Raw genomic sequence first — 26,346 nt, forward strand, 5'->3', positions numbered from 1 at the left:
TTTGGGGTTTTTTTGTTTGTTTTGCTGGGTTTTCTTCCCTGCAGGTATAAATCAGTGCAAGTGCTGGAGTGACACGGTGTAAGTTGGAGAGTGCTATCAAGTAGACAGTGGCAGCCTTACTTAAAATCTGCTTTTCAGATTTTCTTATTCTTGTAATGTCATTGTCCAGTTCCCTGGGTCTACAGGAAATTTAAAGCAGCCACCCTAACTTCTGAATCTTTAGTCTTTAGTGAAGTCCGAATAATGGCACTTTAAAGATATGGTCAAACATGTATTTTTATATACATCCTTTGGAAAAGTCTTAGGATTTATGAAATATTGCTGAACACTCGTTTTTCTCCATAGGCTAATCTGCCCAAAGTCTGAGCAGGTTATTCAAAATTTCAGTCACTTCTAACAGAATGGTAGCTCCAGCACCACTGATAGAAACATCTGGATTTTATTCCAGAAGCATTCTACAATTCCAGCTGCTAAAACACTTTTTCTCGGCGGAAACTAGTCTATGAGGATTTAATTTTGTTCACCTGCAAAATTCCATTGGTATGACCTTTTCATTGAAATGCACATACAGCAGCCCTCAAACTGAGAGGAACTGACATTAAAATAAATCACAGAAAGAAGTGAGTACATCACTGCCACATTGGCAGACACTTTGAGACCTGTTGAGAACTATTCTCTTTCAAAGCAAAAAATACTAAATGCAGACAAAATCAAAGCCAAATGGGAAGAGTTATACCCTCAGAATAAATCAAGAGCATATAAATACATGTTCTGAAGTAGTCTCCTACTCTTTTCCAGAAGAAACTCACACAGTAACCATGTCATGCTTGTACTTGCAGTGATTTAATACAGATGGTAAATTCAATACATTACCCCACGAAGAGATTAAACTGGTGCCAAACAGGAAATACAAAGCACATCTCGTATTTCACATATGCAGAACAATATTTCTATGTGTATATATTTATAGATATAAAAATGTATCTATTAGACATAATATGTATACTGGTCACCATATATAATTAGATAATTTTATATATTTATTATATAATACAACCTTGTAATATATAATCCAAAACATAAAGTATAATAATCACAGAATAACATAATATTTGAGGTTGGAAGGTGCAACAGGGAATCATCCAGTCCAAGCCCTGTATCAAAACAGGATCACCTAGAATAGGTTTACATAGGAACTTATCCCAGTGCCTTTTGGATGTCTCCAGAGGGAGACTCCATAACTTCCCTGGGCAGCCTGTTGCAGTGCTCTGCCACTCTTAACATAAAGAAGGTCTTCCTCATGTTGAGCTGGAACTTTCTGTGCTTTAGTTTATGGCCTTTGCTCCTTGTCTGGTCACTGGGCACCACTGAGAGATCTGGCACCACTCTCTTCACATCTGCATATTTACATGCATTGATGAGATCACCTCTCAGTCTTCCCTAGACCTAACCCAGCTCCCAGAGTCTTTCCTCATAACAGATGCTCCAGACCCCTACACTTGCTTCATTAGGCTTCTCTCTGCCCAGCTCTCCAGCCCATCAAGGTCCCCCTGAATGGAGCACAGCCTTCAGGTGTATCAGCCACTCCTCCCAGTTTCGTGTTGTCAGCAAACTTGCTCAAGGTGCATTCTGTGCCTTCACCCAGCCCATTGCTCAGCAGGCTGACTGGGACCAGAACTGAGCCCTGGGGAACGCCGCTGAGTACAGGCCTCCAGCTGGATTCTACTGCAGCCACCACGGCCCTCCGAGCTCTGCCCTTCAGCCAGCTCTTGATCTGCCTCCTCTGTACATTCCTCTAACCCAGATTTCCTCAGCTTACCCATGAGGATGTCACGGGAGACAAGTGTTGTGTGCAGAAAATCACGCTGTGAAAAGCCAGTGTCCACAGAGGAGTCCTGCAACTTTACTCGAATAAATGGAGAGACCTAGTAGCCTATAGGACTCTCTCCCTTTATTTGAATGAAGTTGCAGGACTCCTCTGTGGACACTGGCTTTTCATAGCATGTGAAAATGTGAAAAAATGTGTCACATTTTTTCACACAGTGTCAAAAGTCTTGCTGAAGTCTAGGTAGACAACATTTCTCTCTATATGAGTAGGTATATTTAACATTATTTACATATTTAACATATGTATATATGCCATCTCCAGGTGCACAGAAAGATCTGCCCTCACAATATGGTGTTTTTAGCGTATAAATAGTCCTCAGTCACGCTAATGGATGGGGAAAAAATGGAGAGGACATTTTCTACTGAAACTCCCATCAGGATATGGGCATGGCACAGTCCAGAGGAATGATGTCCCGGTACACTGCCGGGCAGTCAGGCAGCTGCCGGCCTCCGCAGGGGCTCGCTGCCGGCCTGCACTGTCAGTGCTGCTGCGGGCACCCAGGCCGAGAGTGGTGCCTCGCACCCGCTCCCGAAGCACACTCGGGCTCAGAGCGGCGCCTCGCACCCGCTCCCGAGGGACACCCAAGCTCAGAGCGGCGCCTCGCACCCGCTCCCGAGGGACACCCAAGCTCAGAGCGGCGCCTCGCACCCGCTCCCGAAGCACAGCCATACCGAGACCAGCGCCTCGCACCCGCTCCTGAGGCACGTCACCGGCACCGCCCCCGCTGTCACGGCCAGGCCACCGCACCGCCTCGCCCGCGCCCTTCCGGCGGCGCCGCGTCACTTCCGCCGGGCCGGGCAGGACGAGATGGCGGCGCTGGGCGAGCCGGTGCGGCTGGAGCGAGGTGAGCGCGGCCGCGGCCCAGACGGGCGCTCCTGCTGCTCTCTGCTATGGGCGGGCAGGCAGGCAGGCAGCGGCGGTGGAGCTCCCGGCTCGGCCCCCGTCATGCAGCCGCAGCCTGTCCTGAGCCCCTGGCCGGCCACCCCCGTTGCTCGGCCCGAGACCGCGGGGCAGGGGCAGCTGGGGTGGCGGCAGGAGTAGCCGCCGTGCTGCCGTAGCCATGCCGCCCCCCCGGCTTGCCGCAGGAGCCGAGCCACTCCTCTCGCCAGGCGCAGCCGCAGCTGATTTGAACAGCTGATTTGAATTGAACCGGCTTCCGTCGCTTCTGGCTCTTTCAAGCGTGTCGGTGGGACTGACCCCTCCGGCTTTGCTCTATGCAGCCCCCGGAGGTTTTCCTCGCGTTTCAGTTTGCGGCTGAGTTTCCGTGGGTGCACTTGCCTAAGCCCTTCTGTAGCTGTGTCTGCTCTGCCTTCACTGCTGTTAAACGCTTCAGATAGCTCTTATGCAGCCTGTAGTCTCTTGGTTTCTGTTTCTCTCATGGGAAAACTTCATCCTGAACACAGCAGAATTCTTAGAATTCTAATTTGAGTTTGTTAGCCGTGTGTTAAGAACAATAACTTACTTTTTTTATAGAAGACAGCTGACACGGCTGATGCAGGGGTCCCTCTACACTTGTTCATGATTGTCCTCTATTACCCTCTCATGTTTATGTTTTCACCCCGTTTTTCTAGTGTGTAGTCTTAATTCGTATTGTTAATGCATGCAGTGTGTAACTGAAATTAAGAGCAAAACAGATAAAATATAGAACCTAGTTGGGTATTTTTGTGTAGTATGTTTGTGACATGTATGCACAGTTTTTAAGAAACAATTATAAATTTCCTTCAATGTGATTATCTGGTACTGTGTAAGGTCCACAGATGCTTATATAGCAATATAGATGATTGGTTTGTTGGTATGTATTTAGGACAGTAGGGATTGGAAAATGAAATTTACATGGGAAATGATTACTCATAAATAGAAATCGTGTTTGAAAAGGAAAACAAGTAGGTGAAGTATAGGTGATTGAATGATCTGACTTTCCTCACTACCATTCCTACTAGGACCACCACTTTTGTTCACGGTGCTAGATGTACTTTTGTAGGTGTATAACAAACTGTAAATACCCGCTTTATTTTTCTGGTACTATCGCCTTACCTACTGAAGAACTCGGTGTTTCTTTTTTTGCTAGTCCTGCTTCCCATTCCACAAGGGAGCCACTTGTAATGTGTGAGTTGGCTTGTAAATAGTGAGTTATGTAAGGTCTTTGCTTCACGCTCCGCAGCTCATCTACTCTCTACTCCAAAGCTAATTAGGGCAGCTGCTTCAGCAGTGGATTAGTGGCGCTTGGAAGGTCTGCAGACTTAAGACTCAGGTCCCATCCTTCACCTCGTTACCCTGCCACTATCCTCTATGCCGCTATGTCCATGAAAACAAACAAACCTGCAGAGTTACTTAGGGATCAATGAAACAAAAGAGCTATTTGGTCTTCAAGCATATTGGTCTTTTTAAGAAAAGAAGAAAAAGAGAACACCTTATAATGGACCTGCAAAAGCAAGAGTCTTATTTACAGAAATAAGTAACTGTTAATTGTGTGGGGTTGACTGCACATAACCTAGTGATGAATCATAATTAGCTTGAACGTGAACGTTGGCATACAGCATAAGAAAAGAGAGAATAGTGTAGAAAATGAGCTGATTTTAAATCGTTACCTTATGCATACCACCAGGACAACTGGAAATTCTTGTGTATTTTCTCCTCCAAGCTGCAGTTGCAAACGCCACCACCTAAATTCACTAGAGAGCAGGAATGAAACAACAGCTAACATTTCAGTTATTCTTACAGTTTAGTGGTGACATATGCTAACTCTACATACAGCTTAGGAACCTGGAATACTTGAACATAAGTAGTGGAGGTGGTTAATCAGGTGTATCTATGAGGATGCTGTGTTTTTTTCTCTTTCTGTGTTTTGGTCACACGTGCATGGAGTAGTAGCATCTTGCTAGTCTTTTTCTCCCCACATTCTTTTAGAGTAAATGTTTATTTTTTTTCAGGATTTCAATCTAGTATCCATGATCACAAAAATGATTTGTGAAGAACAGCCAATTTGGTATAAAATGGAAGAAAAGGCAAAAAGAAAAGCAGTTTTTCCATTATGTATGGATTCTTTTTTACAGTTGGTTTTATGGGTTGGGTTTTTTAAATTATCCACCTCTGGAGTTACATCTGCATCAATCCTTGTTGAAATCCCTCACTGGAACACTTCTGTACTATTTATTTTGGTCTCTGGTGCTGAACAGTTGGCTAAGCTATAGTGTTTATGTTGTGAGGAAGACAGCTTTCAGCTGATCATATTCCAGCTAGTAATTCAGGAGGAAGCAAATTACATCAGCACAGTAGTTAACAAGCTTTTCTTGAAAAATGAAAGAAGGTTGTTTTGCCCCTTATTCCCAGCAAAACTTTCTCCTAAAGCAATATTGCTGGGATAAGATTGAGTATTCAGCTTTTGACTTACAGTGCACAATGCAGTTCAGTAGAAGAAAGTTGTGTTCAGTTGCACTTTCACACTGGTATAATAGGGTCCTCTCAATAACATACAACGAAACAACTGCTGGGAACAAAGTGACCTGCTGATGAGATCTATTGTCTCTATCTACCTAAGTAAGAAGTATGTTGTGATGAAAGATCTATTGAGTACTGAGGATCTAACTTTCATGCTGTGTCTGACTGCTCTGAGTTTTTACTTTACAGCAATAGTTGGATCCTTTGATCTGAAAACACTTATTTTATTAAAGTGTGTCCTCTGCTTTAGTTTCATCTAAAATGAATCCAGTTCAGTGTATCCTAATCACTTTTTGAAAAGCTGATTCTGTGTTCTTAGTCTGTAGTTAGTGAAAGACACAGCTGGTTCCCAAACAAACCAGTTTTACCTTAGGGTAAAAAGTACTGTGCCATTAAATGTTTGGTCTGTTAGGAGAGACAGGTAGGAAGCATATCTAATTTAATGACAAAACGTCAAGGTGAAAAAAGAGAAATTATCACATGGAATTCTGGTATCTTAATTTCTACAGCTAATTCTTTTATCAGTACATTGCTGTCAGCATTTAAAATTTCTTGCACTATCCTAATCAAACTGATAACAAGTTTGTGCACCTTACATCTTGACATAGTTCATAGACCATTGGCTCAAGAGTGGCTGTGTGGAACTGTAGTCTTTATGTGCACATAATAATAATTTGTCTGAAAACATCTGCAAGTATTTAAATGGGAGCAGTGTATTTATAGATTTGCTGGACGTTTCTCATGAATACGTGGTGTGTTGTTAGATTAGAAGTGCTGTGATTGCCATTTGATCGTACTACTGCAAGCTGATCACTGTTTCATGAATTAAGTACTACATGAATCAGTACTGCTGTTGCTGAACACAAAGGTTACGAAGAACTTTGGTGATTTTGAATCATCTAGAATGTCTCTAATTTCACCAACTATTTTGAATTTTAAATAAAATAGAAAATATGTATTAGGAAATAAGCTTTAAATGTGTTTTTTTTTTAATTTTGCAGTTATACAAATAGCAAATATGTATATCTGTATAAAATGTATTCTCTGTAGAACATGAGATTATTTGTAGATAGTTTAGGATTTTATATTGCTTTGCTTTAGATAACTGATGCTTGTAAAGCTTGGAAATGCTTGCCAGAAAACCAAGTTCTCATGGCACATGGAAACGTTAACTATCATCAGAAGTAATTGGAGTCTTATGGCTGTAGTACTTGACTGTTCTTCCATGAAGGATTTGTTTCCTGTCCATGGATGATTACCACTCTGTGTGGTTAAGGTATACCTTGTCTAATCAACTGCATGACCTCGTCTCCATCTAGTAGTTTGTAAGATGTGTCTTATAATTCATGTGAGTGGACAGTACATTGCCGTGGGCTATGTCTTGCCCAATGCACTTCACCCTAATTTCAGAACACGCACCCCACTATCTTTTCATCCTGTTATATAAGTTTTCTCTTTTTACCGTCACATTTTAGGAGTTCATGGCTACTGCATTTCCTCTGTGCTAATATGATCCCATTGAGTAGATCTGCATTCACATGAAAAATGAGTACCTAGAGGCTAATTACAGAAAAAAGGAAGTAATGCACTTGGGACTTAGCAGTATCCTAGACTTCATCCTGTTCTAAAATGATCTGTGCATTATTTCATATAGTAGACTAATCACTGCTTTTTTGTCTTTGTGGTAATGAAAGTAATCCTTTCTATCTGCTTTTCTAAGAGACTGTTCTAATTCTGTTCTAGAGCTTCTATGTTTCAGAATAACCACTTATGTAACAGTTTGTAAATACAAGTGAGGGATGTGAATATTCTACTCTTCTGGCACTGTCAAGAAAATTTCGAATTGCATTTGATGCCTACCTTGAGTCATACTGGTCTGGAATCAAATCCTTCATGGAGTTCAGTTTCACAAAGCAGCATTTTTGAGGAAATGGCCAATGTGAACTCTTAGGAACAAACTTGAAGGAACTGAAAGAGGTTTGGGGTTCAGGATTCTAGACTATGGAGATACTGTCTCTCAGCTGAGACTGTCAAAAGGAGTTCTGTTGGTTTTATAAGCACTTGAGGAGGGAAAAGAAACAGGCCAGATAGTTCTCAGCCTTCTTCTATGGAAAGTATTGAGTTTACCTTATTGAGCTAAGTTTTGAATATAAAAGCAATGTTAGACAGCATATTTGATAATATTATAGCTGATGTTAACAAAATGCCACCTGTAGAGTATTATGAAGTATACACTACCAATAATAATACACATTTAATACACATAATAATACATTTTAATACCCATACCGATATTTCAGTCCTTTGAGGAAAAATTGGATTATCTTTGCAATATGCATATGTCAGTGATAGCTCCAGATATGTTACAGGGCTGCTGCTATGGTTCATTTATAACAGGCTGAAAGTACAGTGTTTTATTGTAGCATTTTGTAAATACATGGTTTTATGGGTAATGAAATTTAAAGCATAGTTTTAAAGTGTATGCAAGTGCACACACACAGACTGCTCCATTAACCTAATTAAAAAAAAAAAAAACCAAAGACACCTTGAGATTCCACAATCATTCCTCTTTACAAGTGCTTTATTTTTTTCATAGACATCTGCAGAGCAATTGAATTGCTGGAGAAATTACAGAGAAGTGGAGAAGTGCCACCACAAAAGCTACAGGCATTGCAAAGAGTCCTTCAAAGTGAATTCTGTAATGCTGTAAGAGAGGTAAGTTGGGACACCATAGGTGTATAAAATAATGGTTTAGTAGCAAATCACTTCTTAAAGGTTATTTTGAGAGTCTGTCCTTATTGGCAGCTAACAGGATGTTATCCAGTTGGTGTGTAAGAGTAGACAATGTACCAATTGCCTGTTATTTTTAAGCCAAATCCATGCCCTCTTTAGGTGGAGTCTTGTTCCACCTCATCTTCATTCCAGGTATTCTTTTGGAGACTTTAAGGTGATTGGATGTGCCTTGCTATTGCTGTTGCTTATGTTAATACAGATGATAACAGCTGGAATGATTTTTAAAAATCTGTTTGTAGACACAGGCGTCATCTTGATGTTTTCATCCTTTTGAGGACGCTGTACATGCTGCTTAGCAAGTACAAATGGTTGGCAGGGAGATGAGAAGATGTGGGTTAGCCTTCAGTTCAAGCACCTCCTTATCATTAATATTCTTATTGTCTCTGTGTTTTCAATCCTAATTTTTTCTTAAGATATTCAACTAATTGCTAAAGTTGAAGGAAAATTTGGGAGTTTGTGGGGAGGGATGGCAAAGCCTTGAAGAACTGCCTTAAGTGTTTTTGCATGTATCTGTATTGAAGAGTTCCAGCTTGAATCAAGCAAGAGAAAATAGTCATCATGCCTAGAGTCAGGCATGCACACCTAGCCATAAGCATTTCCAAAGTCCTGGTGAAGTCTGAACACTGTGGAAGGAGGGAATACTTAGGTTGAGACTGAGCAATAAAGACGCTGAGAGACTTGTTTCTTCATAGAATGTTTGACTGCCTGTTCTTGTTGTGAATCAGGGAGCAACATTAGTGGTGTGTACTTTTAATTTACACAGTTTTGAGTTGCACGTGATATTTTGTTACATTACCTAAGCAGAAAAATACCTGTTTTACTCATACTGAAACTGTTTTGTCTCTAAAGGTGTATGAACACGTATATGAAACTGTGGATATCAGCAGTAGCCCAGAAGTTAGAGCTAATGCAACAGCAAAGGTAAAAGCCAAACTATAACTTGTAAAAAATACAGTAGTTCATTACTTCAGAAGCAGAAGATCATATAAAATTCAGAATGATATTGTCTGGATGTCTGACAAAATCGATAAGCTTGACAGTTTATTAAAAGGTATAGCAAGACTTATTTTTAAATTTCTTTCATTTCAATTTTATTCTTGGAGTTCTGAATTTTTCATAATAGTGTTGGTATGTAGAGAACTAATTGTCTTATTTGTCTTAACATTTAAGTACTTTGAGATAAAATACATTTTCAGTCTGCTCACTGTGTCTAGCTAAAGGAATTGTATTTAATTTCTTAAAAATGAGAAAATCTTGTTTCTCACAGGCCACGGTAGCTGCATTTGCTGCTAGTGAAGGTCATTCTCATCCCAGAGTGGTTGAACTACCCAAAACCGAAGAAGGTCTGGGCTTCAACATTATGGGAGGCAAAGAACAAAATTCTCCAATTTATATCTCTCGAATTATCCCTGGAGGTATAGCTGACAGACATGGAGGACTGAAACGTGGAGACCAGCTGCTTTCTGTGAACGGAGTGGTAGGAACTGTTTTCTTCTCTTTATGTAGCAGTAACTGCTTGTTTCCACTTGAGGGAGCACAGACAATACAAATGGCACAAGCTCGTTTTGTCTTCTAGTCTTGGCAAAATACTTTTTTTGTCCTCACAAAACAAGTTAGCTTAGATTTCTGTAGAGTTGTATGCATTGAGAGTTTTAGGATTATGCTTTGGTTATCTGTCTCAAAAAGGAACTGTACTATCTATATCAGTATTTCAGATTCTGAGGGGTTATATAAATGTAATCAAAGAATTTTGTAAAATACAAACTGCCTTCCCTTTTCATCGAAGTTTCATGATGCAGATTTTTACTAACAGAGTTTTCTGCACCTTCTAAGGTAGGTAGTAAATTATGCCACGTTGCTTTTGGCTGACCAGATTCTCATTTTTCCCAGTAAACATGCTATTGCATGGTAAAAGCTGTAATGAGATGGAACTACAAGGTGGTGTTACCTTGTATGGTACTTTTTCCTTCCACTTAACTATACGGAGCTTCAGAAGCAGGTTTTTTACTGTATTTTAAGAAATATATGTTTAAAGTGCTGATGTGAATTTTTTTAGTAAGTATCCTCTTCTGAAGAGCTAACAATACAAAAAGTAAAACAAAGGGAGGATGGAAAGAAAAAATTATGGGCATGCTTTGACTTGAGACAGCTTTCAGCAAAATGCATGTAAATATCTCCCAAATACTTTCTTTTCTTTACAGAGAGACTTTATGCAGGCTTAAAATTAGTATTTTCATCATTACATGTGTAAACCAGATTTTATTTTAAGACTTAGGGTCAAACTAGATTTTGGGGGTTTTTGACTCTTGAAAGGAATAGTGGCTGGGTACAGATACTGGGTATCTGTATTCTAGGAATTCCTGGCTAGCACAGATCTCTGACATACTTGGCTCCTGACTATTACCTGGGAGTCCAGCTGTCCTTTCCAAGAGGCATAAGAGAAATCATAGCTGTAGTGATGCAACTGTCCTTGCCTTAGCCTTTTGTTGTTGAGAGACTGCTGCAAAGCTGTCTTCAAATGAGTCCTTACTCACCCACAGATTCTCTTTAAAGACAAGTGACCCACCACTCCACCCAAAATTGAACCTGATCATCAGACAGTTGGTACAGCCAAAAATGACTCTTGAGTGTGCATGCACATGTATATATATATATATATAGCCATTGTCAGAATATAGTGAGTGCATAAATTGCTGTTAAGAATGCTAATGTAGTCTCAGAAAAATCATTGTCATCCGGTAATTACAGATGGAATCCTGTCATCATAATACATGACAGACATTTTCTTGTAATTTATACTAGAGTTATAATAATAAAAAATGCCACTGCCAAGACTGCAGTGAATATGACTGAAAAACAGGATTATTTTTTTCAGGTAGGAGATCCTGAGTGTACTCCAGAATTTTAGGTGTTTTGATAGAGTTAATCAGAACTCTACAAGCCTTTTATTACCAGTTATGAACTGAACATCCTACACATCCACTTAAATAACAAAAATGAAAACATTCAAATGTATGTGTTGTCTAAGTCTGATAGAAGAGAAATAACTTGGGGTTTTTTAACTGTTGTTTTTCTTTCTGTAAGTAACTTTATAGTTACGGGGAAACCCTCCAATCAACAGGTACCTCACCTGCCTTCTAGCTTCTAATAGCTCCAGTGGGAGGTAGGCTTGGAGTAGTCCCGTCATTGTGTTTAATTGGGAGACATAAGTTTTGCTGATAAAATATATGCTGACCAGGAATGTATAATTGGATGCAGTTTTTGAGAACCGTTGCTCAAAAAATGTAATTAATCTAATATAATTCTAAGAAATTCTGAGAGTTTTTTTAGTAAAGCATTTTTGTACTGGTCTTCCTGAGCTGTGTTAGGCTATGATAATCAGTTTAGAGGAAATGAACTTGAATGTCTTGGGTTTACTGAGTGACATGTGGAGCACTAAGATAAGCAACACATTACATGTTAGTTGCTCCATTGCAAGCAGCCAGTATGCACTGTTTTGCCTTGTTGTGATGCAAGCTAACATCAAGAAGGAGCTATCTTGCAGTTGTCTGGCAATTTATTAAGCAAATTGAGGGTAATTGCTAAATTTTAAATGGATGCAGAAGAAGAAAAATAATATTAAATTTTAAGTAAGTATTCTCCTGAAGCTTTTGATTTTTAAGTGTAATTTCAAAATTGAATAAGGTTATCATTGCAGAATTTAATTGTTCAGCATAAATCTAAACAAGATTTTTGTACTATTCTTTTACTAATACTAATTAGCATTTTTATCATCACCTCTCTTGGTTTGTTGAAACATAAGTCCTGAAACTGCATCTGGAATATGCAGTCTTGAAAATAGATTACATATAAATAAATACGTAAATATAATTGTTTATATAGAATTGTACAAAAAAATGAAAAAAAATTGTTTTCAGTTTGTCTTTACTAATACTAAATGGTTTATACTTCACAGAGTGTTGAAGGTGAACACCATGAAAAAGCAGTAGAACTGTTGAAGGCAGCTCAAGGAAAGGTGAAATTAGTGGTGCGATATACACCGAAAGTCCTTGAAGAGATGGAGTCAAGATTTGAAAAAATGAGATCGGCAAAACGAAGGCAGCAGAATTAACACTGTGTGCAATAACTTAAAGCAAAAATATATATTCCTTTTACATTTTATAGTTTCTTTGTGACTCAGTTGATCCAATGCCTGTCATAAGACCCTGTCGTTTTCATAGAATCATGGAACAATTGAGGTTGGAGGAACTCGATCTAGTCCATTCCCCAGCTCAGAGGAGGGTCAGCTAGAGCAGGTTTCTCAGGAGTGTGACAAGCTGGTTTATTAGATATCTCTAAGGATGGAGACTCCAGATGATCTCTGGACAGTCTCTTCTAGTGTTTTGCTCTCCCTTACACTATGAAGATCCATTTCTATGTTTAAGTAGAGCTTCTGGTATTTCTACTTGCGCCCACTTCCTCTTGTCCAGTCACTAGACTTACTGGAAGAGTTAGGCTCTTCCTTTACTCCTCCCTTTCAGAAGATCACCTGAGCCTTCTCTTTTCCAGATGAGAGAGACAATCTCAGTTTTTCCAACTTCTTGTCTGTAAGATATTCCAATCACTTAATCACCTTTGTGGCCCTTAACTGGATTCACTCTTGTATGCCTATTTCTGTATTGGACTGGGGCCAAAACTGGACCCAGCACTTGAGCTTTGTCTCACGAGGACTGAGTGGAGTGGAAGAATCCCCTCCCTCAGCTTGCTGGCAGTGCTCTTTTCAGTGTAGACCAGGAGTCTGTTGGGCTTTTCTGCAAGGGCATGCTGTGGCTCATGGCTTGCTACTGTTCTCTTCAAGGCTGCTTTGCAGCTCTTCAGTCCCTCAGTCTGTACTGGAGAATGAGGTTATTCCCCCCAGTGTAAGACTTTGCACTTTTCTTTGCTGAACTTTATAAGACTCTTGTTTGCCCATTTCTCCAGCCTGCTGAGGTCCCTTTGAATGGTTTGCTGAAGGTGTGATCTGTCCCATTCCCAGGGTTGTTAGTAAAATCATGAAAGAGTGTGGACCCCAGTGCAGGCCCTATAGTGCAGTGGCAGTGATTGGCATCCAGCAGGACATTTTGCCACTTATCACAGCAATCCTCCACAGTTCAGCCTGTTTCAAAATGTCTTCAGTCTCCTTGTGTTTCACAGTTTAGGAGGAATGTGTAGGTTTAGAATGGCCTAAAATGCCCTGGAAAAGCATATATGGTGATATTCCTATTGATTTTTTAAATAAGTTTGTGTCAGACTTTCAAGCAAGAAAGTGAATTTACAGATTTTTCAGTCATTTAATAAGACACAGTTGTACAATCAGCATCCTTTTCTTCCTGTTTTGACATTACTTAGCATAGAATCTGCCAGGAGTTTTGCTAACTGATTTTTGAAAAAAAAAAAAAAAGAAAATTCTTATAGAGCAGTATTTTGGCACTTTTCTTAAGAGTATGTTGTATGTCAAATACAAAATGTAATCATAATCTACTGTGTAGCTGATTACAATACCAGATTTTGTAATGTTTTTGGTAAGTACATTGTTTTTACACTTCTGCTAAATTATAATTCACTACTCTGGAAATTGTATTACCTCTGCTGTAAATAATTTACAGTTGGTGTTCTTATGTAATTATGTTGTAATAGCCAACATTTACAAATTTGCAACAATCATTCCTGTAATTTACATTATTTTGTACTAATTTTAAAGCAGTTATGGGGAAAAATATGATTGCTGTATGCAGTTCTGGATTGACTCTAGTTGTATTTTTATACTGAGAAACAGAAGATATATAAATGCAGTGCAAAAGAATTCCAGATGTTTCCCTGACTTTCTGCTGTGTAAAAGAATTATTCATCTCAATTGTCATACCATTCTTGTCTTTCTAGTATCTTTTATTGTAGTCTTATTTGCATATTGAATGTGTTAGTTCTGGAATTGTTAGTACCTAAATTACTGATTGTTATTGTTATAAGACTAAAATGTTCTGAGTCTTATATGCCAGGTTACTGTGACATATGAACTTGTCTGGGGCTTTATTACTGACTGCTTTTCACTTGAGGGATTCTTGTTTGTACTACAGAAGTACTGCATCATGATAGCTAAATAAGGACATCTCCATCTGTAAACAATTACTGTCTTATCCCATGTATTCTTGATGGTGGCATGAGTTTTGTGTACCATTTTGAAAATTTCTAGACAGAGATCCACTTTTTGGAATCTACCAGGTTTGATGCTGTACTTACATAGTTTAGGGTTTGGGCTTGGTTTGAGGTTTTTTTAAGCTTCACCTTTTGAAGAATTAACTTCATTGTCTACTGGGTATCCGTTCACTTGTATGGCAGCTATGAGTACATCCTAATTGACTGTTAGTAATTTGATTTTTAAAGGCTTAAACTGAAAAGTACAGTTCTTGCTATGTGGCTAGTCCCTAGTCTTATTCACATGAACCAATATATGAAACAAAAGGTTAGTAATCTAAAAATGACAGCTTGAAGCTTGTGCTTTGTAAGTTAATCTATTTGGGAAAAAAAAAGTGGTTGCTATGGGCAAGTGAGAAATGTGATTGCTTTCTGCATGTTTGTAAGCATGGTAAGCCTGCAAAGAGATGTTTGGGAGATACTGGTAATTTGAAAATGCAGTATAAATATTTATCAGTTAGATGACATTGAGCACTGAATTGCGTGGTTGATTTTATGTCATAGGCTTTTTTCAAAAGGCCTCATGTTACTGATACAACCATGTCATTGAATTGTATATTTTTATGGAACAACTAATGTTCAAAGTATTGAGACCAAAATCACTAGGTAGACCAATTGTGGATGTGTTTTAATTTAATTGATAATTAGTAGAGATATGTTACAGAGCCATATATATATATATTACAGAAAGGTATGGATACAAGATAGAAATGTTCATTTTGCAAACTGTATCCTTTGTATTACTGAACAAGAAGTGTGTTTTGTTACTCTAATGAAATATTTACTGCAGCTAGAGCTGCTAAATGCAGTAGCATTTTCATTCTGAATTGTAGCATTTGGTTAGGGTTTGTCAACTACTACAAAAAGTGGAGAGGTGTATCTGGGTATATAAGTAGTACACGTAGAATTTGATAAAATGTTTTTAAATTGCAGTAACAAAAAAAACAATAACAGCCAACTAATTAATAATCATCTTTGGTATTATGAGAACTCTTTAATAATAAGGAAAGGGTGAATTAAAATGCTCCAAGACGTGATCTCTGTTACTACTGAGCAGTGCCTGTACTGTTAATATGCAGTCCCTACACACTATTCATACTTGGGTCTACAAACAGATTAAGAAGAGGTATCATTTCTGCAAGTAACTTCTGCATCTGATGCTACTGTGAAGGATCTTTGAGTTTTATCAACAGAAAAATAAAAATTCAGTTTCACACAAGTGTTTGTGTGTTTTTCTTCCGACTTTCCATGAGAAGTCAGCTGCATGAACTGAAAGATACATATAATTCTGAGTCAGATATTATCATTTAGTTGTTTGAGTCAGATATTTTAATTGTTTGAATCAAGTATCTCAAATAAGGAGATACAAGTTGTCCTTTGAAGGACTTGGAGAAATTCAGTAAGGTAGTTAGCAAAATGTTTCTGGAGTTATGAACTGAGATTAACAAAGGAGAAAATGCTTCAGTTTTGAATGTAAAATAAGTTGGGGTTCTGTTGTTTTTTCTTTTTTTTTAATTTAAGTAGGCTGGAGTATGAATTGAAAATACATGGCGAAATATTATATAAAATTTTGATCTAGATGATTGTCTTGGTTTGAAAGACAGGTGTTGTTAAGAAAGGCAGAAGCCTCTCTTGAAATGGACAATGCAAACCCCCTCCCTCCAAATTATTATAATTTTGAAATTAAGGAGCTCTCAGGTAAAGATATGGGAATAGGAATAACAGTTCTTTACTAGGAAAAATTAAAATAAAAATACAGTAACACAAAGGAGAAAAAACAAACAACAACAACAACAACAAAACAAACAAAAAAAAAACCAACACCAAAAAACCCCCCCCAAACATTGACCGAGTCAGAATACAACCTGACACCCTGTAGCAGTCCCATTCCATGGTGGCTGCATCCTCCTGCAGTGACAGATGTGGTTCTGCTGGAGCAGGGCTCCTGCAGAAGGTGCAGTTTTCCTCCAAAGCTGCAATGATGATGTGGAAGGGTCTGGTTTTCCTCTGGGATCCAGTGGGAAAAGGCTGCTCTGCTGTTCCAAATCTCAGCTTTGATCTGGGTAGGAAATGCTTGGCTCCTGTCCCTGGTTGGAGCATCTCCTAATGGGATGATGGAATTTTATCAGCCCTGCCCTGGGACTGCATGGCCATGAACAGGAGAGATCTGGAGGAAGGATGGGTTGTAGAAAAGCTAAAGAACACTGCCCTAGCTGCTTTTAACAAATGGTGGTAGAATACAGACTTTTGGTCACATCCTGCATTACAACCCAAGGCAATGATATATAACACTTGAACTGGAACTAACATATGTTCAGTTTTATTTTAAAATTAAATAGTATCCATGACCTGTCTTACGATGTTGAAGTAAGTCAAAAAGCAAAATTGGAATTGAATTGATACAAGGAAAGGGTGATACCATGGTTGGTAGGTAAACATAAGAATTTCAGGGAAATTGTGGATTTAGTGCAGTTTGAGTTTCTGTGATTCTTTGTCTTCTAAAATCCTGATGAGAACCTGGCTTCAGGGCAAAGTCTGGGTTGCAGTGTTCACTTTTACAGAGGAATTGTCCCTAGTTGGGAGAGTCTAAGATGACAACTCAACAAAAGACATCTGAGATTCAGAAGTGGGCCTCAGGATAAAATTTATTGCTAGTTCTAAGCATTAAAACAATAAAACTTAAAAATTAAGTTAGAAATAATGTGTTACTGTTTCCTGTTACTTTACAGACACGTCAGGTTTCGAGTGACACAATCATGTAACGTAAAACAAGCTCTGTATCCCTCACCTTTGTTGGCTTTAATTGTGTGATTGTTTGGGATTTTTGGGGAGAGGGGTGAGTAAATTGGGCATTTTATTGGTAACCAAAGGTTTAAAATAAGTGTGCACAGACACGTGCTAATAATTTCTTCCCCACTCCTCAAAACAAAATCGGAAAAAACCTTGTCACACATTGCAAGGCATAAGAAACTGCATCTATTAATTCCAAACTGAGCTATCCTCAGATCTCTCTGTGTGGCTTTTTAATCTGTTTAATTATATCATTTGATATATTGATAAATCTTGCCTAAAGAAGGCTTCTGTTAATATAAAAGCTGGAGTAAGATGGATACCTTCCAATATTGCTGGTTGTCTGATGAGTCTTTTAAAGCCTTACATGGAAATGGTGCCCTTACATGGAAATGATATTGAAGCAGTTTTCTCCATCTAGAGTAACCTTCCATGCCGTGTTCTCCTCCCTCCACATACAATTTTTTTAAATAGAATATTTTTATTTTCCTGTCTGGTTGATGTCATGTGGTAGAATAGAATGCAAACATGGCTCTAAGTGTTATTCAGGGTTTTGTGTGAAGTTACTGAATTTTTTTCCATCATAACCTGTTTTAGGCACTCAGATATACATTCTTTCATGTTTCTTTCTGATTTCTCCCTGGCTTTCTAGAAGATAGATCTGTAGAGGGGGGAAAATTAAAACAACTAAGCACCTCCCTCCCAACCCCACCAAAAAGTTATCTTCCTGAACAATCAAGACTAGTCATATAATTCTAAAAGTAAGTAAAACTACCTGTACCTGGTTCTTAAATAATCGCAGCTCTGCTTCTCTGCCTGAGCAGTACAGTTGCATTGTCTGAATAAAATCTCATCAGTGCTGGAGACTGGATGGCTAACAGCAGGGAAATAAGTCATCAGGGCTTCCATCTACTTCAAGTGGTTGTAAGCAAAAGGCAAAAGAGGAATTTATTGCATTCCTGGCATGGTAGTAGCGTATAGAAGTCCCGGGTTTGATTTGGAGTTTGAAAATGCACACTGCTTACTGAGCATGTATTACCTTCCATTTTTGTAAAGGACAGTGAAATACAGCGGCTTACTCTGCCTTCCCCTGCCATTACAAAAATATGGAAAACAAGGGTCGGGGCAGCCAAGCAGTGTCAGAAAGAGTAATTTAAATACACGTATAATGGACGTTGAGAGCCATCTGAGGCTCAGGCATTTTTAGACTTTTCCTTATTGCAGAATGCTAAGTTGGATTGTTGTGGACCTGCACTGTGCAACTTAGGCATTGGTCATCACACATGATTAGGCATACTGATGCTTTAAATTTTAACTTTTATATTTTTCAGATTCTGTACTGCATTGGTGTGTGAGTCTGAACTTCATATAAAGTGTTAGCAAGTTCTCTTCACAGTTTAGTTAGACGAAACCATCCTTTTCCAGCCTGAGAACCAAGGACACAGTTGCAGCTTCGGTCCCAAAAGTATAAAACCAGCAAATTGAAGAGAGCAATCTAGGAGGATGGGACTTCGTAACCTGAAGCTGTAATTAGACAATTAACCGAAATATGTAAATGGACCAAAACTTATAAAAGTATGAAAACTCATGACCAGTCATCCATCTTGGATGGAGCCACAGCCAGGCTCATCTACTGCCCCAGTGCATCCTTTGAAGGCCTTTTAATAAATACCTACTTTATTCCATTAACACTGTCTAGCCTCTCTTCCAGGTAGTCTCTTTAGGCATCAATACAATGAAAGTAAAGTGAATAATACTTTTGCTGAGTGTTTTGAGGATTTTTCTGCAAAATCCTTATAGAGGGTTTTTAGAGCAGTCCACAATCTCCCCTAATCCTCTAAGAATTGGGATCCTGTTCCATTTTGCAAAAATAGAATAAATAGTTTGTCTCCAGAAGACCTCAATCTGTGGCTAAGAAATTGTAATTTTTATAGCTGGTATCATAAAGATAAATGTTTCTGAGAAGTGGAAAAAAAATACAGCAGAAGAGAATTTTATATGTGTTTTTGCAGTTTTCTGTGTGATTTCATTTGAGGCAATTTTTTTTTTCCTTCAAGAAGTACAAAAGTGAGCTGTCCCTCAGCATGAGCAAACAGCTTAAGATGCAAAACTCTTGGTATATTTATTAAAACTAGTCCTTTTTCTGACTGTAACCTTACTGAAGCTGAGAGCCTACAGTAGCCATGGGTTTTTTCAGTCATTTCTATGATAAATGTGGAGTATCTAAGAAGTTGTATTTGTCTTGCTGCTTCACAAAAGTATTACAGAATCACAGAATCAATTAGGCTGGAAAAGACTTCTGAGATTGAGTCCAACCTATGACTGAACACCACCTTGTCAACCAGACCATGGCACTAAGTGCCACATCCAGTCTTTGCTCAAATACCTGCAGGGACAGTGATTCCACCATCTCCCTGGGCAGCCCATTCCAATGCCCAGTCACCCCTTCTGTAAGAAATTTTTTCTTGTGTCCAACCTGAACCTCCCCTGGCACATCTTAAGGCTGTTGTTGGTGGGCTGGGAGAAAAGACTGATGCTCACCTGGCTGCAGCCTCTTTCAGGGAGCTGCCCAGAGCAGGAAGGTCAGCCGTGAGCCTCCTCTCCTGCAGGGTGAGCAGCCCCAGCTGCCTCAGTCACTCCTCACAAGTCGTGCACTCCAGGCCCTGGGTGAGCTTTGCTGCCCTTGTCTAGACCCACTCCCAGCAGCTTCATGGTCCTGAATTAAGGGGCCCAGAACTGGACATAGGACTTGAGGCCCAGGGGAAGAATCCCTGTCCTGATCCTGCTGCCCTGCTGACACATCCTGGGTGCACACTGACTCGTGTTCAGTCACTGTTGAGCAGCACACCTAAACCCTTTTCTGCTGGGCTGCTTCCCAGGCACCCTACCCTGGGCCTGTAGCAATGCAGGGGGTTATTGTGGCCAGAGTACAGGACCCAGCACTTGGGATTTGCTGAGCCTCATGCCATTGGCCTTGGGCCATCAACCCAGCCCAGCCAGGGCCCTCTGCAGGGCCTTCCTGCCCTCCAGCAGATCAACACCAACACAACACGGTGTCATCCCTGAGTTTGCTAACAGCAGACTCAATTCCATCACCCTGATCATCAGTAAAGATATTAAACAATAAAAATATTAAATTACAAAAGATAATATTAAAAGATTTTCAACATATTATTGACTGGGCCCAACACTGATCCCTGGGGAACACTGTGTCAGGGACTGAAGACAGGTCTGAGGCCTGACATATTTGGTCTGCCATTGTGCACATCAACAACATAATGTGGAAGAAGAACTTGTTGTTAGCTGATAGGACTTCAGAAATTAAACTATGTATCAGTCCCTGGTGGGATTTATCCTATGAAAGGAGAACAATGTACATAAAGCCATTGCTGGCACCGAGGTGTGATCATGGGCTGTTGTGATCTGATCTCATGCGTAGGTCCCGCATGAGATGATGTTGAAACTGGCCGCTCCTGAGGAGGAAATACAAGGTGTGGTTCTGAGGTGGAGGAGAGAGGACAATATGATGCACATCATTTTCATCCAGGGAACACCCTGAAGGTGTGCTGCCCTCCTGCTCCTCCCATGCAGGAGCCATTCTCTATCTCCTCCTCCTGCTCTGCAGCTTCTCCAACATGCAGGGGTCAGTATGCATTTATTGCTAACGTGACTAATAAAATTTACTTGCTTTGCTATTCTGACTGCGTCTTGAGTTTTTTTGTGCACGGGCATCCTCCCGAACCTGCAATAGACACCACTGGTGACTGGCCACCAACTGGATGTGGCACCATGCACCACAACTCTGTGGGCCTGGCTGTCCAGCCAGTTCTGAACCCAGGAAAAACTGCACCTGTCCAAGCCATGGGCTGCCAGCTTTTCCAGGAAAATGCCATGAGATAAAGTGTCAAAGGTTTTGCTGACATCCAGGTAGACAACATCCATGTGTATAACATGGCTGAGCTGCTGGTGATGTTAGGCTTGGATCACACTGCAGTCTAATCATGTACTGCAACAGCTTTTAGATAAATGCAGGGATGTTCTCAAATAATATAGCAAGAGTAACTGTAATTAGACAAGAAGAATGCAACTAAGTAAGGAAAAAAAGGATCATCATTATAAAGGATTGCTGTTGCTTAAGAATTGTGATGGTTCTGTCTTCTCTAAAGCATTGCTAAATAGGTTTGTCGCGTTGTCTAGGAGTCCCCAAAAGTTTTTACTTACATTTTCATGCCCTGTAGCAGTTTGTCAGGTTCTGGTAGGTTTGCTCCCCTCCCCAGTATCCTGCAAAGTGCCTGGTCTCCTTGGAGGACATAGTACAAGCATGTGTGAGTTCTTGAATCAGCACTGTAAATATGTACAGTGTTTTACAGAACAAAACTTGAACCTCTCTACATGGCAAACCAGAGAGAAATTATTGGAAATTACCTATCAGTGAGAAAAAAAAAGACAACAACAAAAAAATGTGAGAGTACTGAAATAGGGTAGATTAGCCCAAAATTACTAGCTTATGCTCCAAATTTTGAAGATAGCTTGGTGTCTCTGTTTGAAAGACGGGTCTGCCAAGGAAGACAGGAACCTCCCCTGGAATAGAGAATATAATCCCCTTCCCTCTGAATTATTGTAACTTTGAAATTAAGAGGTTTTCAGGCAAAGCTATGGAAAAAGGAATAACAGTTCTTTATAGTGTGTGTATATATATGTATAACGAGGCAAACAAACAGGACACCAGAAAACAGCAACAACAAACAGAAGCACCAAGGCAGTCCCAGCCCTCTCTCGGCCATGGGCACTTTCCCCTTTGGTGCAGTTCCAGGCACAGCCAGCAGGAGCGCTGCTGGCTCCCAGCCGGGTGGGGCAGGTGCGATGATTCCCCCGCGCCGCCAGGGGGCGCTGTGGCGCGGGCTCGGGCACCTCTCTGCGTGTGGGTAATGAGGGGCACGGCCGCCATGAGACACAGAAAAGAGAATTGCTCAACAAACGCACAGGCTGCCCCTCCAGAGGGTGAAACGGGCTGCAGCAGGAACCTCGGAGCAGCAGCTGGCATGGCAGGGACAAGCAAAATCCTGGAGCGGTAAATGAGATGTGTCAAAAGCTCTGCAGCTGTAGCCGCAGGGTGTCCCAGCAGGCAAGGGGTTCGTGACTATAGTGTAACAAAAAAACCCGGAGCAGTGGCAGAGAAACAGCACGGGCTGCACCTTGGCAGCCAGGTTCCTTAACCTGGAAAGTCCCTCTGGGAGGGGGTAGGGGCTCCAGGTTCCGGGGTCTCCCCTTAAGCACCCCAGCAGATGGTGAAGGTCCGTTTTGGTTTTTTTAGTGAGGCAGGGTTTAATAAGGTCCCACTTCAGTGGCTGCTCTCATGAGCAAAATCTCAGCCATAGCAGAACCAGCAGGACAGCGCTGGGCTCCAGCGGCAGCAGCGAATTGTCCGGCAGAAAGCAACAGCTGAAGCATCCTCCGCAGCGCACAGCTCGGGAGCTGCGGCCCAGCCCCTCTCTCCAGCTCTCCCTGCCCCTCTGGCACACCCAGCCCCTCTCTCCAGCTCTCCCTGCCCCTCTGGCACACCCAGCCCCTCTCTCCAGCTCTCCCTGCCCCTCTGGCACACCCAGCCCCTCTCTCCAGCTCTCCCTGCCCCTCTGGCACACCCAGCCCCGCGCTCCAGCTCTCCCTGCCCCTCTGGCACACCCAGCCCCTCTCTCCAGCTCTCCCTGCCCCTCTGGCACACCCAGCCCCTCTCTCCAGCTCTCCCTGCCCCTCTGGCACACCCAGCCCCTCTCTCCAGCTCTCCCTGCCCCTCTGGCACACCCAGCCCCTCTCTCCAGCTCTCCCTGCCCCTCTGGCACAAACCCTCCGGTAACGCAGCCAGGTGCGCTCCCCACCCTGAGCGTGGCAACTTCATTGTCTCTCTTAAGTATGGGTCATTATGGTTTCTTAGCAACGGATGGGACAAAATTCCATGAGAGAAAGAAATAAAAGAAAAAATCCGAAACCCCAAGACTTGGAACCTGATAGATCAATTTGATGATAAATCCTAATCAGTTAATATGCTTCCCCTTCTTCTTCCTAAGGTAGATTGGGATTACTTACTTACTCCAGTAATAAGGACTCTGCCAAAGCATATCGAGTCAGTTGCCTTTTAATTATAAGAGCTATTCAAAAGTAGAATTTAAGGTCAATTCTACTGAAACTATGGCTCCCATAGATTAGTAATGTTCTCCTTCAAAATACGAGTAAAATACAAAATATGGATAAAAATACCAATTTTTGCTCTGCTGCAGCATTTGAGAGACAAAGAACAACATAAAGTGTTAGTGCTGAGGAATCGTGTACTAAAACAAAGCAAACACAACACTTCTGTTCGGCTTTAAAGCTCCATGTACAGGAAGAAATTGGTTTCATGCAGTGACCTAGTAATTTCAGACAACATGCCCAAAAAAGCTATCTGGCATAGGTGCAACATGATTTAAAATCAGTGCATTGCAGCCATTGTGTTCATTGTAAATTTACACAAATAGGAAATTCTACCCAAAACTTAGGAGATCTGCATCCTCACAGTCTTCATAATGATATTAAAAAGAAACAATTTTTTATCACTACACTGAAAATTGTTCATTATGTTATAGATGGGTAGAATGATGATTGGCTCTCACAATTAAGAGATTAATATTGTGTGTGTTACAGTAAGTTTTGCTGAGATTTGAAGTTCTTTTGATGTGTAACTCTTACTGTAGATTGTTTTTGGACAATTGGAAGCTTGGCATGACACACCTCACCTCCAATCAGACTGCAATAAGGTCTCCACCAATGGGTGGCAAAGAAGAGTCAATTGGATGACTTGGGGAGGGGCCAGGGATATATTAGGAAAATGTTTGAATATGTATTTGGCTGACGCAACACCAGGGGTATAAAAGGCAGAGCTACCGTTTTGTGGTGTGCCTCTGGCTGCAGCTAAGCACCCAGCCCTGTCCCTTTTTCCTTATTCAGTCCCTTTGTTGTGTTGTTGAGGTTTAATAAACCTTTAAAATTTTAAAGTGACCGGTCATTTTTACAATTACCAAATGATTACGTTACGATCACTTGTTTCCTTATAAAATCTCCTGTAGTTCTTCATGTGTATTTCTTTTTCCAAAACTTATCTGAAGATAAGTTTACTCCTTTACATGACTTGGTCTCCATTATAAATCTTTAAAATAGGGTTTAAATATAATTCAGAGCTATGTATTCCTTAAGCTGGTCCTCTGCATTTCATCCTTGAAACTCTGTTTTGTTTATGTTTTTAGTCCCTAGTGTGTGTCTTGCCTTCAATTTTATATTGGTCAGCATTTTGGTGGTTTATTAAAAAAAATAGGTTGTGTGACATAAAAAATGTGATTCTTATTGTTTCCTATGGAGTGGGAGCTGCTCTGGCTGGCTGAGCCCACTCTAGATGCTGCTGGAAAGACCCTATCAGTGCCTGCCCACCCCTCATTCAAAGTGCTCTTCCTACTACTTCTCAATTGGCCAGATATGGTGAAATATGCCAAAATGAGTAAAATATATATTGGTGGATATGGATGTTGCCTTTTCATGCATTGACTCAGTGACCAGACTTGGCTTTGAACTGCTCAGCTTTGTTCTTGCAGGTTGTTTCTCTATGTAGGTCTTAGTGTCTCTCTCTTCACTAAATTCCACATATTTCTTTATAATTCCTTTCCTGTGAAGTATTTGTTCAGAATATATAAACTGCCCCTGGTCATGAGCTGATTTTGTTTCGGTTACCCTTTGATTTGTCTTAATGTTTAAAGTATTTCACTCTAGAATGTCTGTCGAAAATCCTTATTGTGCTATGTTTCTAATGAATATTCCATAGAAGAAAGTTTATCTTTAAGTTGTCTGCATTTTAGCACCAAGCATTCCAATTTCTTTCAGAAGAGGGAGGTTTCATTAGCTCTGTCTAATTCCAAAATATGTTGAGTTACTGGAAAGTGCCTACAAAGTAAAATGATGCTCAAATTGAAACCAGAAGAGAGGAGAGATGCACAGTGTCTGCCCCATTGTGGTGTTCTGCCAAAGGCCTGCAGTTTGGGGTGGGTAGGGGTTTCATAGGGGTTTCATCTGAAAGTGGGAGAAGCTTGGATTCTGACGAGGGAAGTGATGAGTCACTGTCACAGGTTGCCCAGAGAAGCTGTGGCTGCCCCAGCCCTGGAAAAGCTCAAGGCCAGGTTGGATGGGGCTTGGAGCAACTTGGTTTAGTGGAAGGTGTCCCTGCCCATGGCAGGGAAATTGGAACTGGATGATCTTTAAGGTTTCTTCCAATCCAAACCATTCTATGATCAGGATGCCTATTGCTGCTCTGGGTTGGCTGAGTGTGGGAAGCCTGGGAAGGTGCACAACAAAACAGGGACTTAATGTTTTCTGCCTTATGCCTACTTTCATACAGTAAGACAGAAATGTTTTGTACTGTCTGCCTACAGATGAATGCGTCTAAAAGTTGCAAAATATTAATTAAAGCCTGTTCTTTCATTACAAAAACTTTCTAGCTAGAATACAGACTGACATTAATATTGGACTAAACCCTGAATTTGATTTCCAGTAATTTTGTCCTAAATTGCTTATTAATTCCTGTATGGCTACCTAATTTCAAGTGTTAACTGGGTTAGCGTGATAAAATAAAATTAATTTGTTATTATGCTATTATGGTGTCCATTCTTTTTTCAAGGGGAACACATAATACTGGAGTTAATTAACTCCAGAATTAATTCTAGATAGCAGAGGACCTGGCACATCTAGGCTGAAAAACTCAGAAAACCCCCAAACCAAACCAAAACAAAACAAAGAAAACAAACAAACGAACAAAAACATCAACAAAATAATAAAAATAACAACCCTCCACACACACTTTTGTGAATTGTCCTCTCTTTTGGCTTTGCTCTATCCAATTTACAGAAGGTATTGGAATAAACTGCCTGCAGTCATTCTCTTTTAGCTGTGGTACAACATCTCATTTCTACTTGCAGCCCAGCTTACTGCATTTCACAGGCATCTTTTGGAATAATTGAGCAAGGACATAATCATCAGGCCAAACTGCAAAATACAATATGCTCTGGATCATCTAGGTAATGCATACACAGGAACAATGGTAGAGACACTGTACCATTGGAAGTTGAGCATTGTTTACATATAAAGGTAATATTTAATCATAAGCAATTTTAAAATTAATTTCCTCTCATGTTTCTATTTACTATTTAACT

The 26,346-nt window shown here is 40.4% G+C and overlaps 2 protein-coding genes across 2 annotated transcripts in view; both read left to right on the forward strand.

The window, feature by feature from the left end:
- The first annotated feature begins 2,616 nt into the window (after positions 1 to 2,616).
- LIN7C (lin-7 cell polarity scaffold C) lies at positions 2,617 to 15,548 on the forward strand. Its single transcript, XM_014889824.2, has 5 exons — positions 2,617 to 2,732; positions 7,923 to 8,041; positions 8,969 to 9,040; positions 9,387 to 9,596; positions 12,075 to 15,548. Exons 1-5 carry the CDS (start codon positions 2,696 to 2,698, stop codon positions 12,228 to 12,230), a joined length of 594 nt encoding a protein of 197 aa, XP_014745310.1. The 5' UTR covers positions 2,617 to 2,695; the 3' UTR covers positions 12,231 to 15,548.
- Positions 15,549 to 22,026: 6,478 nt separating this feature from the next.
- LGR4 (leucine rich repeat containing G protein-coupled receptor 4) overlaps positions 22,027 to 26,346 on the forward strand; it is an 81,007-nt gene continuing 76,687 nt past the window's right edge. Inside the window, exon 1 of the mRNA XM_088175432.1 lies at positions 22,027 to 22,190. Coding sequence (XP_088031558.1) covers positions 22,048 to 22,190 — 143 coding nt within the window. The 5' untranslated portion in view covers positions 22,027 to 22,047. The remainder of the gene's footprint in view (positions 22,191 to 26,346) is intronic.

Source organism: Sturnus vulgaris, chromosome 18, assembly GCF_052056855.1.
Source record: "Sturnus vulgaris isolate bStuVul1 chromosome 18, bStuVul1.hap1, whole genome shotgun sequence".
Taxonomy (NCBI): domain Eukaryota; kingdom Metazoa; phylum Chordata; class Aves; order Passeriformes; family Sturnidae; genus Sturnus; species Sturnus vulgaris.